Source organism: Haliotis rubra, unplaced genomic scaffold (assembly GCF_003918875.1).
Source record: "Haliotis rubra isolate DU_JTF1 unplaced genomic scaffold, ASM391887v1 Scf237, whole genome shotgun sequence".
Lineage (NCBI taxonomy): Eukaryota > Metazoa > Mollusca > Gastropoda > Lepetellida > Haliotidae > Haliotis > Haliotis rubra.
Window position 1 is genome coordinate 1087281 of NW_025766414.1, and position 14742 is coordinate 1102022.

The 14742-nt window shown below is 39.8% G+C and overlaps 1 protein-coding gene across 1 annotated transcript; it reads right to left on the reverse strand.

Moving 5' to 3' along the window:
• Positions 1 to 1054: 1054 nt before the first annotated feature.
• LOC124278433 lies at positions 1055 to 7948 on the reverse strand. Its single transcript, XM_046714138.1, has 3 exons — positions 6719 to 7948; positions 5282 to 5353; positions 1055 to 2343 (listed from the first exon to the last, which is right to left on the reverse strand). Exons 1-3 carry the CDS (start codon positions 7921 to 7923, stop codon positions 1122 to 1124), a joined length of 2499 nt encoding a protein of 832 aa, XP_046570094.1. The 5' UTR covers positions 7924 to 7948; the 3' UTR covers positions 1055 to 1121.
• Positions 7949 to 14742: the final 6794 nt, after the last annotated feature.

Genomic DNA, 14742 nt, shown 5'->3' on the forward strand with positions numbered 1-14742 from the left:
AACTCGAGATCACAGGTTAACTGGCCTGCCCAAAGAACCATGTTTATGCATTGTGAAGTGTGGTGCCTTAGGCGAGGGGGCAATCAGTGCCCCTTTCTCCTCGTAGAAACTGATGTCACAAGCTCAACTGTATCAACAGCTTTTAATATAATTTCTCATGCTTTTCAAATCAACCAAAATGGGTGAGAGAGTTTGGAGTTCTCCATTTTGTACGTATTCCAGAAACATCAACTAGTGTCAACTTTATGTGAAGGAAAGCTTGAAGTAGTGCATGTGTTATGCTGTCGACAGTTTGGTGGTGGAAGCGTTATGGTATGTTGAAGCATCGCATCTCGTGGTTGGACACAACTTGTCATTGTCAATGGCAATCTGACAGTTCTGCGATACAGGGATGATATCACTAGGCCTCGTGTAGTTGTTCATTCAAGGACAGGGACGTAACTTCACGCTTCAGCAAGATAATGCCCGTCCACATGTCGCTCGTGTTGTGACAGATTACCTGAGACAGCAGAATAAACCCGTACGGCCCTGGTCAGCAGTTTCCCTGGACCTATCCCTTATCGAGCACACTTGGGATGAAATGGAGAAACGTTTACGTCAAGCCCAGAATCAGCCATTGACGTTAGCTGAATTGGGACAAGCGTTAGTTCACATACATGGAACATTCCCCAAGATTTCTTCAATCACTTAGTGTCGTCAATGCGTCGTCATTGCAAGCTTGCATCAACGACACCGGTTGACATAAACGATATTGAATTTATGAACTGACCTTTGACACCACACCTCTTCAAGGGCGTGAAACGATGCCTAGTGTCAAACCATACAGATTTCGACATTATCCTGTCCACAGTTAAACAATGGTTAAGGAAAACGCCATAACATGGCTAAGCATCAAATAATGCACAGTTACTTTATTCCAGTAGTTTATATAGTCCACTTGAATATGATAGTTTCATGCAATTTTAGTATAGAAACGTTCAGGTGGGAAGGTATATGACTGTAATATCACTTATATGATGACAAATTGAGCTAAAGAAATAATGACAGAAAGGAGTCCGTCAAAGCTACTTTTATTGCAATGAGTATGCACTGCTACATCCACAGGTATACAATACCAAGTTTCATTTGATTCCCAGATACCCATTTTCGCCCAAATACAGTTTCCATATGAACATGTTAGTTCTGGAGATGTTCATCTTTTCAATTAAGAAGCTTCCTGCATTATTAGCTGTGAACCAGAGTGAACCTTTGTTGTCGAAAGCTAAGGAGTCCACCCATTTCATCCGCTGGTCATCATGAGCAACAAGAACCTGAGTGGTCAAAGTTATGTCATCCGGTCCAGCCGCCATGTTTTGGTCCTTCATGAAATCCCACTGGTACACACCATTTGAACTAAGAGCACCGTAATACATAAATTTCTTCCCAAATGCCATACCATCAGACTGAGATTTCTTCACTCCGACCTTACGAACAGATTGCCTGAATAACCCCTTCGGATTGGAGAGAATGGTTGTAGGTATTCGGTACAAGCTAGTACCTGCTACAGGAGAGTAATACACGTACCTGAAGTCTGGCGACATGGCAATACCATTTATTGGGATTGTTTCTGGGTAGGACTTATTACCGATATGAACAACAGAAGATGGTGGAGATTCTGCTAACATACTGCGGTCAGCGAAACTGAACGATTTGTCAGACCGGAAGTCGTAAGCCACTATATGTGCTCGTCTACTATCACTGATGTACGCAAGGACAGCTTTACCACCCACTCTGTGGAGGACGATGTCGTTCAGGAGGGAAGATCTGGATGCAACATGATCAGGGAAAAGATGGGTTCGGACTATTCGTCTATGATTGATGTCGTAGATGATGAGTTTAGGAGGGCAGATCGTCTCTGAAAAGTCAGCGATTAGTCCAATTCCTGTGTCAATGATCCACATCCATCCCGTCAAGGGGTCGATCTCCATGCTATGAGAGTACTGGATGGCGTGACAGTCCCCAATAGTCTGCATCGACCAGCTGGGGAAGGGTCTGAGGATTGCCTTCCTGTGTTTGTGAATGATGACATTCAGCGTTGATGGAACACCTTTCTTGAGTCTTGGAACTGTGACGTACAGGCGTCCATGGTACGCCTTGATCCGGCTGGGGATGTTACTTTCGGGAATGAAGCTGCCATTCTTGATAAACTCCTGTTTAACCCTGTGGCTGGGCCATTCAAAGTCTAATGATTTCCATTGATACACCAGTGACAAGTGTCCAACGTTTCGACTGTAAACGTTTACAAGGCACAGACCAAGGATTACCAAGCTGACCATTGTACATGTAGGCAGGGACAGACAATGTCTATGAAGCCGTTATCAGCTCCTGTGTTGTAACAGATCACGGGAAACGTGTCATCTCTTGATATGTTTAGGCATTGACTGTTAAATTTCCGTTTAGGAGTACATGGGTGAGTTTGGTTTCACACTATTTCAGTTTTATCATGGTGCGAAGTGATAAGGTCTCTAACGTTCACCACATGGGTTAATCAGATGAGATCGATTGTGGTGCTGACCTCGAGATCACAGGTTAACTGGCCTGCCCAAGGAACCATATTTATGCACTGTGAAGTGTGGTGCCTGAGGCGAAGATAAAGATAAGACATGCATATTTGTAAGTTTTTAAAAAACCTGGTACGTGTCAGGTTCATGATAAATCCTTTATATACTGAACCACAAAAGAAATGTCGCACCGATGGCAGTTTCTTAAAGCACACACTGTAACTCACTCTAATTAACAATCAAATGAATTGAATAAAAAACAAATTAAAAAAAAAACAATCAAAACGAGAATTGAGTCCAAACTTGACAATTATGGTTACCACATTTTCGGGAATCACATTTAGAGTTCACACAAACAAAATGACCAAAAATGGTACCATTAAGAGACCTCAAAGTCAGTATTGTGTGTGGCCTCTATGGGCATCGATGAAAGCGTTGCATCGTCTGTACATGGAATGAATTAGCCGGTTGATGAAGGCCATAGGCACTTGGGTCCATACTCTGTGAAAAGCCTGATCGAGTCCAGCAGCAGTTGTCGGCCTTGGGTGGAGGTCATTCAGTCTTCTTTGAATCTCGTCCCAAAGGTGTTCTATTGGACTCAAATCAAGACTGAGTGGAGGCTATTGTAGGGTTTGGATGCCATGTTGTCTTAGGAAGTCCAATGTTACTCTGGCAGTGTGGGCACGAGCTTTGTCTTGCTGGAAGATGTGATTTCAGTAATGTCCAAAATGTGGTACAACGCGGGCTCTTATGACTTGGTCAATATAGCGAGCAGCTGTCACGTCATTTCCTCATCCTGGACCGAGATTCTGGAACACTACAGTGTCAACTATCTGGTTCAGACCTATTGCATCCCACACCATGATGCTTGGGACCACCCCATGAGTCTCTTTCAACAATACTCTATTGGAAAACAGTTCCCCACTCCTTCACCATACTCTCACTCTGCCATCGACTGTCGAAACACAGTATCGGCTTTCATGAGATAAAAGCACAGTTCTCCATTGTCGATAACGCAAATTTTGATGCTGAGTTGCCCATTGCAGTCGGTTTGGGCGATGATGAGCGGTGAGGACAGGACTACGATATGGTCTGTGACAGCAGAGATTTCTTCCGCGCAAACGTCGATGCACTGTATCGGCATTGATGGGTCTGTTGTGAGTCCCAATGGTCTGGCGTGCTGTTTCCGTCTCTCTGGGGAAGCGATCCTGGAGATGGTGTCGGCCTTGACGTCGTGATGTTACTAAAGGTCGCCCACTGCGTGGACGGTCTTGGATGTTGTTAGTGACCTGATACCGCTCCTGCAGTCGGTAGACTGTCCTAGCATGAACATTAAAATGATTGGCTACCCTCCGTGCAGTCTGGCCAACTTGCAATCGTCCCAAGACTTGGTTCCTCTGATCTCTCGTAAGTCGTTCCATGGCGATTGTGTCAAAACAAAAACGATTTCAGGCGAGTTTGGGACTCGCTTTCATTGGTAGGGTTGTTACTATATGCACGTGCATTTTCATTTTCACGAATGTCATACGGAACCTTTTACCACGTCTGCCATTTTAGGTGCGCTTGTTCGATATGCTTTTTCATCGGAAAACACACTGATGTTGGTACTTTGAATTGAAAAACATGTAAATAAAACGATACAATCATGATAAAAACACCATTTTGTATGAACAAAATCTTGCATTTGGTTTTGAAATGCGACGTTTCTTTTGTGGTTCAGTATATATAATTCATCAACATACATCCTCCGTGTAAAATTCTTATTCGGAAAAGTGGCTTTTACAAAATCTATGGTATTCTGAAGAACTCCAGGAAGTATATCTACTGTGAACCAGTGGTAGCCATATGTGTCAAATGCAAGTTGTTAACCCAGTTGGTTTATACCGGGACTGTCGACAACAACATATAATCCGTCCAAATTACTTGTCGACAGTCCGGGGAAAGGGAAATGATGTTCTACATGAGTGACTTCACGCCCAGTGTTCTCGAAATTAACAAACCAATTAAGAACAGAGTGCGATATATATAGAAGACAATATATTTATTTACTCAATATAACAATATGTATGTATATGTCACACAATATGTGTGTGTGTGTGTGTGTGTGTGTGTGTGTGTGTGTGTGTGTGTGTGTGTGTGTGTGTGTGTGTGTGTGTGTGTGTGAATAAGTGATTTCTACAGGTGTATAAGCAATAAATATTTAAAAGATAAGTCCAGATATTTTTTCTTGCCAAAACTCCTTTATATCTGCACTAAAGTAATCTGTAATGTTCAGCCAAGATGAAGCAACTCTGACACATGACACATATTTTGTAAGCTATGTTTCTTTCCGGTATTTTTTTTGGCATGTTAAACTTCAAAATGGTAATCCTTCCACTCGCATAACGTAAAATAATAGTCTGTTTGCAACCTTAATTCTCTTAGAAATTGTTAAAAAGACATTCTCTATAATTAACTGAATTCATTTACTCATGAAACCATAGCCACCATAGCCACTTGCAAATCACTGAGCAAACATTCTCTTTCATTAATTAATTCCGTCACGGTATGTTGACCACGCGATGTCGACACTCCGGGGTTTTTTTCTGTCGACGGTTTGTCAACAGATCGGGCTGACATCACCCAGTTCCTGTACGTGTCATCATTTGCCACCAGAAGAGTAACATCGTCCACAGATGCTACCATGCCTTTGTTTGTAGTCAGCATTCAAACCAAATGCTGCATATAAAAAGAATGTTTACTTCCATCCATCCTGTCTCCGGTCTGGGAAGGTTTGTTTCAGTTCTCTCGCCAATTTTTTCACAAGCTCTGGCCTGGGAACACAAAAAAAGTTTCATTGAAGCCAGAGAGCTGTAGTGAGGAAACTGGAGGTCAGGTGAAAGAACAATGTCATGTATCGGAGTATGTGTCTTAAATTGTGTGCGGTCATAACTGATGACAGTTGGGGTGGCGTGCTCATCTAATAAGATCCTGTCTGTATGTGTGTACACTTTGTCCGTGATTACACAATGCCATTTAGAAAGTGGTCAAATGTAACATGTTATATTTGGGATTACACTGTCTTAGTGGAAGTCGCCATGGCTGAGCGGGTTAGGCGGCTGATTTTGTGTGCTGGCGATTAGGTGCTTAACTCTGGGGGTGTGGGTTCGAATCCCGCATGGGACTCGACCCAACAAAAGTACTAGAAGCTTTACTTTACTAAGAAAGTGCAATCCCAAATATAAAATACGTTACAATTTGTCCATTCTGAAATCAGAATAAACAAGTCTCGCTGTTCCTGCATCCGTAATGTAAGCATAAGCAGGCTTTCCTGAAACTTTATGAACCACTATGTCGTTCTGGTACGTATGCATCTGTGGAGTGATATGGAGCTTCATGAAAATAATGAAATGGGATAACCCTGTCTGTGTTTATATCATTTATTCCCAGCTTCAAGGTACACACGTACTGTCCCGGCGGGCGACTCAGTTGAAGTCAGTATCAATAACAACTCATGAAGTTGAATTAAAAATTCTTGAGATTGCTGGTGCCGTTCAGGGATTGAAACAAATTTGCTACTCCATCTATTTGCCGGACAAGAGAGTCAAGAGATCATCCTCCGACTCTGCGAGCAAATGCTCTGTGCACGACACAAAGGAGGCAGTCTACCCTCCCTGACAGACCCAGGGCGGTAAGTGACGTTTTTTTTTTTATAAGAAATAGATGAGTTACATCCTTCATTTGCCGATTGTAAGATAGACACATTAAGCGGAAATGCTACTGCTGTAATATCACGTATGCAGTCCAGCACTGCTGTGTCGAAGTTCGAAGTAAAAGCTGTATCTTCCACATTTCAGCATGATTTTGTGGTTGTGTCAAAAATGGGACAACTTGGTGTATTTACACAGGTCTCTTCAACTTCGAGACAGGTTTTGACTGTTAGTGTGTCAACAAACTGAACTGCACAAATAATGATACAAATGACCCCCCCAAAGCTACTTTATTGCAATGATGTATGTATTACTACATCCACAATTTTACCAATTGCAGTATAGAAACGTTCAACTGGGAAGGCAATATCACGTATATAATGACAAACTGAGCTAAAGAAATAATGAGAGAAAGGAGTCCGTCAAAGCTAATTTTATTGCAATAAGTATGCACTGCTACATCCACAGGTATACAATACAAAGATTCACTTGGTTCCCAGGTACCCATTGTCGCCCAAATACAGTTTCCATATGAACATGTTAGGTCTCGAGAAGTTCATCGTTTGACCCATGAAGCTTACCAGATCATTCACTGTGAACCAGAGTGAACCTTCATTGTCGAAAGCTAAGGTGTCCACCCATTTCATTCGCTGGTCATCATGAGCAACAAGAACCTGAGTGGTCAAAGTTATGTCATCCGGTCCGGCTGCCATGTTCTCATCATTCATGAAATCCCACTGGTACACGCCATTTGAACTAAGAGCACTGTAATACATGAACTGCTTCCCAAATGCCATACCATCAGACTGAGACTTCTTCACTCCGACTTTTTTAACAGATTGCTTGAATAACGCCTTAGGATTGGAGAGAACGGTTGTAGGTATTCGGTACAAGCTGGTACCTGCTACAGGAGAGTAATACACGTACCTGAAGTCTGGCGACATGGCAATACCATCTATCGGGGTTGTTTGTGGGTAGGACTTGTTGCCGATATGAACAACAGAAGATGGTGGAGATTCTGCTAACATGCTGCTGTCAGCAAAACTGAACGATTTGTCAGACCGGAAGTCGTAGGTCACTATATGTGCCAGTCTACTATCACTGATGTACGCAAGGACAGCTTTACCACCCGATCTGTGGAGGACGATGTCATTCAGGAAGGAAGACCTGGATGCAACATGATCAGGGAAAAGATGGGTTCGGACTATTCGTCTATGATTGATGTCGTAGATGATGAGTTTAGGAGGGCAGATCGTCTCTGCGGAGTCAGCGATTACACCAATTCCTGTGTCTATGATCCACATCCATCCCGTCAAGGGGTCGATCTCCATGCTCTGGGAGTATTGGATGGCGGAGCAGTCCCCAATAGTCTGCATCGACCAGCTGGGGAAGGGTCGGAGGATTGGCTTTCCGTCTTTCTCAATGATGACATTCAGCGTTGATGCAACACCTTTCTTCCATCTGGGAACTGTGACGTACACGCTTCCATTGTACACCTTGATCCCGGTAATGATGTTATTTTCGAGAACGAAGCTGCCATTCTTGATAAACTCCTGTTTAATGCTGTCACTCGGCCATTCATACTCTATTGAATCCAATTGATACTCAAGTGTCAAGTGTCCAACGTTTTGACCGAAAGTGTCTACAAGGCACAGACCAAGGGTTACCAAGCTGAACATTGTGCGTACAGACATTGCCACACAGTGACTTGCGTTTACGAAGCCGTTATCAGCTCGTGTGTTGTAGATCAATGATAGCTCACGGGAAACGTGGTATGTTTAGACATGTTTACCAGAGTATTATATCTCATACGCCATTGTCTGGCTATTGACGTTAAGTTTAAATAATATCTCCGAAGAATTCAAGCTCATACTGACTGAGTTTGGTTTTACGCCGCTTTTAGCAATAATCAAGCTCATAAACAATACCCTGTTATGATATATGCGATCTCAGACAGCACATGCAAGCAGTGGTATGCAAGATTTACCATGTTTAATTAAACACGTTTGTGAGCAGACACATATTGTATTCTTGGTACCAAACGCTCAACATGTCATCGTCAAAATCCAGCCACCACTCTCACTCATGAGTAGAACACCAGTCGAGATGGCGTTGGTCGATTGAGGAGCATGGCACGACGAATTCGTGAATGCCTTGTCAACAGAGGTGGTTTTACCTCACATGAGTAATGTTGGCCGCACAATTTGACTCCGTCCTCTTTAACTACCTAATGGGCCAGCATCCCCTCACACCAGTATAACCCACTCGATCAGTGATCGCCTTCCATCCAACAGATATGGTGATAGCACATCAATAACTGATGTGCTGTTACCATATCTGTTGGATGGAAAGCGTTGCATCGTCTGTACATGGAATGAATTAGCCGGTTGATGAAGGCCATAGGCACTTGGGTCCATACTCTGTGAAAAGCCTGATCGAGTCCAGCAGCAGTTGTCGGTCTTAGGTGGAGGTCATTCAGTCTTCTTTGAATCTCGTCCCAAAGGTGTTCTATTGGAAATTATTTGTAAACAACATATGGACATGAAAATATATTTCGATAATACCCACTATCCCCTACGTATTTTAGCATAGCATATATATATATATATAATTTGTTGTTTAAGCTACGCTAAAGAGTGAGTGGGCTCGTTGTAACAGTATTCCTGTTACAAGGAGTGTAAGCTCAGTGTGGGAGAAAAGCTCACAGTAATTTAGGTAACGGGCGGTAACCGCTTCGGTGAAACGCACGTGTGATGTTTGAGAAACCTGAAATCGGACGCACAATCACTGGGATCCGGCGTGCGCTAGTGACAACAATGTTTTGCGCCGCTTTTAGCAATATTCAAGCAATATCACGGCGGGGTACACCAGAAATGGGTTTCACACACTGTACCCATGTAGGAGAATGGAGCCCGGGTCTTCGGCGATCACGTTTTATCACGTTGTTTCAGCTTGGTGTTGGAGGAGAGTTAGATGTGATGTAGGTCTTAAACATCTTCGGTGAAACACACGTGCACCTATATGACAACAACAAACGTAAAAACAGATCGCAATAATTCTCAGCCTTTTGAAATCCGACGCGATTTCCTGCATCACTATTGTACACACAACCATGAAACCAAACATTTGTCAGACATCGTTTTTTCATTTACCATGACATGGAGTCAGAAACCAGAGGTGTGGTGCAGGGGTGCGGACCCCAACTTTTGTCCTGAAAATTTATTAATGACCTTTGAAACTGTCGTTAAATAGGGTGAAAATGAACTGTGCGCCCTCCTTCCTAAAAAAAGCTGTATCCGACCCTGGAAACGATGTAATTTCTTGGATTTGCCGCTTACTTATACATTTTTTGTACATACATAATTTACCCTTTAACAAAGGAATGGCTCATTTGGATAAGGAGGCGCATTTAGCCATGAGAGTGGACGATAGAAGAGAATCTTGTACTGAATTGCGTTCATAATTCTAAATGAACACTGACATTTTCATTACTGATTAATATAATGGTCTTTTGTCCAAAACAACCCTAACACTAAAAGGTATGCAACAACACACACGTTCCTAAATGAGAACACTGAAATATTCAAGAATCTATATGTCTCATCACATGACTGTGTATAGGTCATGTCTAACGACAAAAATACATTTCTATTCATGGCAAATCTCTACTAAAAGCAGAGTCCATTCCTGCATTTGGTTGGGATATCTTTTCTAACGTTACTTGTCTATTCTGAGGTATGATTTCATACACCCTCCGGTTGCTATTGAGGTTAGTTGGGTGATATTCATATGAGGGACAGGGGAAAACAGTTAGCAAAAGATCTACTAGAAATACACAGCAAATATAGATTAATATATAATGTATAACTTGTGGTTAACATAAGGAACATAAAAAAAATATTTTTGTTATAGGTAGATTCTATTTTTGTCTTTGGATTTTATCGGAGAAATAAATATTTAAAACTTTCATTGACAAAATTTTAAAACATACTTTAAAACATATCTGGCCAATTCTCTCATTGAAGGAGTTCAATACAAATGTTTTCACATTTCAATGAAGAAAGCAACACATACTTAATCAAAACAGTTTATTCTAACTTTGAATATTATCTTAACAGGAAATTGAATGAAACATAATTTTCAACAAATACACCAATTGTATAATTACGATCCAACTCTTAACTATTTGGTTAACAATGATACATATCACGTTCTGTCCGAGGTGAACAAGAATACATTTATAAGTAACCTTTATAGACTGCAACACATTCTCTGATTCCACAGATAAAACAACAACTGTGAATGGTGGAATTTTAGAACTGATTGTGTGGCATTCAGTAACACATCAGCTTTGAATACACAGAAGTTTATTCGTTTCAACTGTGGGAAACAGGTCCTTTCTTCTTTCAAATAATTAAAAGTAATTTTTATAACCAGAATATTTAATTCCCAACACATCTCTAAGCGATCAAAAATTGAAATTCATGTTATATAACATGTGATAATGGTAGATGATAAGAGTCTCTACTGCTCTGCCCAGTATGATAGTTGAATTACAGCATGTCAACTTAATGTTGGAGTGAGTATGGTGTTATGACACTTTTACAGCTTTAAAACATTGTACCCATGTGGGAAACGAACCTTGGTCTTTGACATGACGAGCAAAAGATTAAACCACTTGGCAAATCCACCGACCCTTAATGTATGAAGTGATGGAGTTCTTCGATGTTCAGCACTTCAGTGAAACCTGTGTGCATCCATACAATGCTTATAAAACTAGGGATTATAAATGTTAAATCTGTGATTTCTACCCATATCCTGCACACACAAAGGGACAAAACTCTGCAGAATATTAGAAGGTAAAGACTTGAGATGAAATACAAGAAATATATAGCATTTGTTTGGCTTATATCAATCATACAAAATAAATTTGATAAAGACGTGTTTGGATATCACAGTATGTTCTGCTGAGGTTTTTTGTTTTAAATATATCAGATATGATACATGGGGACTGGAAATGTTATGTGCATAGAACAAACAACATAACACTGCTGATGATGAACTGGTTGAGTGAGTGAATATGGTTTTAGCCATTGGCAATACTTGTGCCACGTCAGAGGACACCAGAAATGGGGCATAACATATTGACACCATGTGGAAATCGAACCTGGACCTTCATGACACATTAATACTTCAACCACGAGGCTCCCTTACTGTTCCATAGATGATAGAAGAGCCATTTGTGTACATTTTTGTGGATTTATAAATAGGACTGATAGGTTGGTCAATAATCTACACTGACCCTGTACTGTAGATATTGAACCAACCTTTGGAGCACCATTTGATTGAAAGTAAGATTTTTCACATGAATCGTTTGTTTAGAAATATGACAAAAATCAATAGTTGAAAATATGCAAACGTCATTTGTTGAGTATAACAGTAAAAATCAATAGATGAGTGATTTTGCTCATTGGATGAATAGTTTCTAAGATACAGATTATTATTAAAAGACCTTGCCCCAATTCTCATCTCCAACCTCATAAATTAAATGGATGCTATCTTAATGGAAAACATTTGTGATCCACCGACAAAAGCAAACTGAAAAAGTCTTTATATTGTTATCTGGAGGCATTTAAAACATGAAGAGGATTTGGTTTTGCATGAGAAGTTTAACATTTCAGAGGATGTGGAGATATAGGTTCTGCTATACTGCCACCTTGTATTAAAGCCATTGGAAAACAAGTGAACACTGAATGTTTAATGGAAACAGATAAGGCCAATGAATGAAAAACTAACATCAAATATTAACCTAATCTATGAAAATACATATCTACTGAAAACATACTTTTAGAGAAATATTGGAAATATTTTCTGAGAATAGTCTAATCTATGGTTGATGTTTAGACCAGACCAATTTTATTTGTTGTTTTACAGATTTTTGTCTTCAGAAAACCTAAAGGCAGGAAGGGAAAAAATATATAAAATCAAAGTAATATTCCTTTCATATACTACAGGTATTTTACTTTATGCAGTGTATATTGGCAAAAAACAACCTATAAAAATTGTCTTGTAAGTTTACATTTTTGGCCAATAAAAACATTACGATTATATTTTTTGAGCAGGAAAATTAATTTTGATATTTTTTCTTATTCTTGAAAAGATATGATCGTCGCGGATCCGTAAAACAAGAAATAAAACTGGTCTGGCCTTATGACATAACATGTATGACATATAGTATAATGCAAAGAAACTACATTGTTTCTGGAGGCTCAGGAATCTACTTCTATCTTTAAAATTTGATTGTCTTGCTATAGGAATACAAAATAAGAACAAAAGGTTATTTGCTCTCAATGCCATTCTTGAAAATTCTTGCACAAACACACATGACTATTGCAGTATAACTTATGGTATAAATAACCTATTTTTTATAGCACACTGATATAATCTCTAAGTATAAATAGTTAATGAAGTTCCCAGATAGAAAACTCTGGAGATAACACTTACAAAAGCAGATACAACTGTTCAAATATATTTGAAGAAAAAGGAATGTTCTCTGAAATTCAGATGACTTGCCTTCTCACGATTTATTACCAAGCTGAAGCTGAAAAATGATAACATCAAATCAAACCCCCATTTTGAAATATCACACATTTATGAATAATACATGTGTTTTCCTTAACATGATAAATATAAACTAAAACACAAACAGTTTGATGATGGTATAAAAGTCTTTGGCCTTAAAATATAAAACAGCATTATATGGGCATGTTTTTCTTGTTTCATGGAAAAATGATTATTGAGGGAAATGTAACCCATTGAATACAACATGAGCAGCCATAAAATGTCCCCTAAAATGTTCCCTAAAGTCCTAATCTGAGTATAGGTGAAGAGAGAATTGAGGAAATTGAAATCTTTGGATCATGTGACTGAAGACAGTATTCTTGTTATCCAAGCAAAGGTTGTAGGACAGGGGCAAACATGATTTGAAGAAGGCTTCAGGAAATGCAGCATGTCAGTTCAACCTGGGAGGATAGCCTACATGACAGAGTTGAATGTATGGCTATTGTTCTGACCAACAATGAAGTCAGGTGATTCAATCTGGGATTGAAACCCATGGACTTGTAGCACAGCTAGGGGAGGTAACTCTGGAAACTGCTGTGGCACATTCACACTGTAAAGGAATCAGGGACTGACTGACTGACTGACTGAGTTTGGTTTTACGCCGCTTTTAGCAATATTCCAGCAACATCACGGCCGGGGGAGACCAGAAATGGGGGACACCAGAAATAGGCTTCACACATTGTACCCATGTGGGATTCGAACCTGGGTCTTCGGAGTGACGAGCCAACGCTTTAACCACTAGGCTACCCCACCGCCCCCAGAGGAATCAGGGATGTGTAGGGTTCTGTAGCTGTCCCACTGGTTTCCTTTGCTAGAGTACAATATTCATCATTGCGCCCATTCCTAAATACATACTATTGTTGTAACACACAAAAAGGGACTACTAATTTATCTTGTTATAACTGGGTTTTTTTTGTTATAATAAACAAATAGTTCATTACACCTGCCAGTTCATTACAAGCTTGTTTGCTATAAACATAAGTTACCTTACCTAGCACTCTTAAATATAAGTCTTCCCCTATAAGGGAGAAACTTCCTCAGATCACTGCAGATATATGTGAAGTTTACACATGTTTGGAAACTCAGCAAGATTCATAATGTGTACCTCTCATGCTAGACTAACAACTAGTCTCTGAAATGAACATACTTTACTGAAAAAAGTTCATATTAAAACAAAAATAAGATATAATGAAAAGGAGCCCTAAAACTTTCTTCATTTTCAGAGGAAATCTAGACTTGCCACATTTTCTAGACTTGCGTTGGCTTTCTTGGATATAATTGCTTCAGGGTCTGTACGACAGACTACTGTCATGAAAATATCTTAATATAGAACAGATACCTAGCTGTATTCTTAGAAACCAAAGGCTGCTGTTTCACACGATTCTGCTTACTTGCCGAAGCTCACCGTGCAGATAATACACCTACGTGGGAGGCTTTGTATTGTTTCAAAATTATAATACATGGTCCAGTAATATAGATAGAACCCTAACAATAAACCATTTGAGACAGCTAAACCCTGGCCTCCAACTGTGCTGATTTTAATACCAAATATTCGTAATTTTTTACAGCAGAGTTGAAATCGTTTAAATGGGTGTTTCTCTCCTGACTTCTTTTCACAACATTCCATGAAACAGGAAAAATGTTACCTTGACATGAATAAATACATAATATAGGTCAATCTGACTAGATAACACTTTATACATAATACATCCTTCACCAGAACAATCATTATCAATAACACATTAAATGAGATCATTTCAAACCCTCAATAGAAGATTATTTGAATTCAAGATATTACAATGTGACTAAATCTATAATTGAATTATTAACAATTATGTGCAATACACCAAAGTTACCATGGCAACAGGTACTTGTTTTTAACAAATACAATC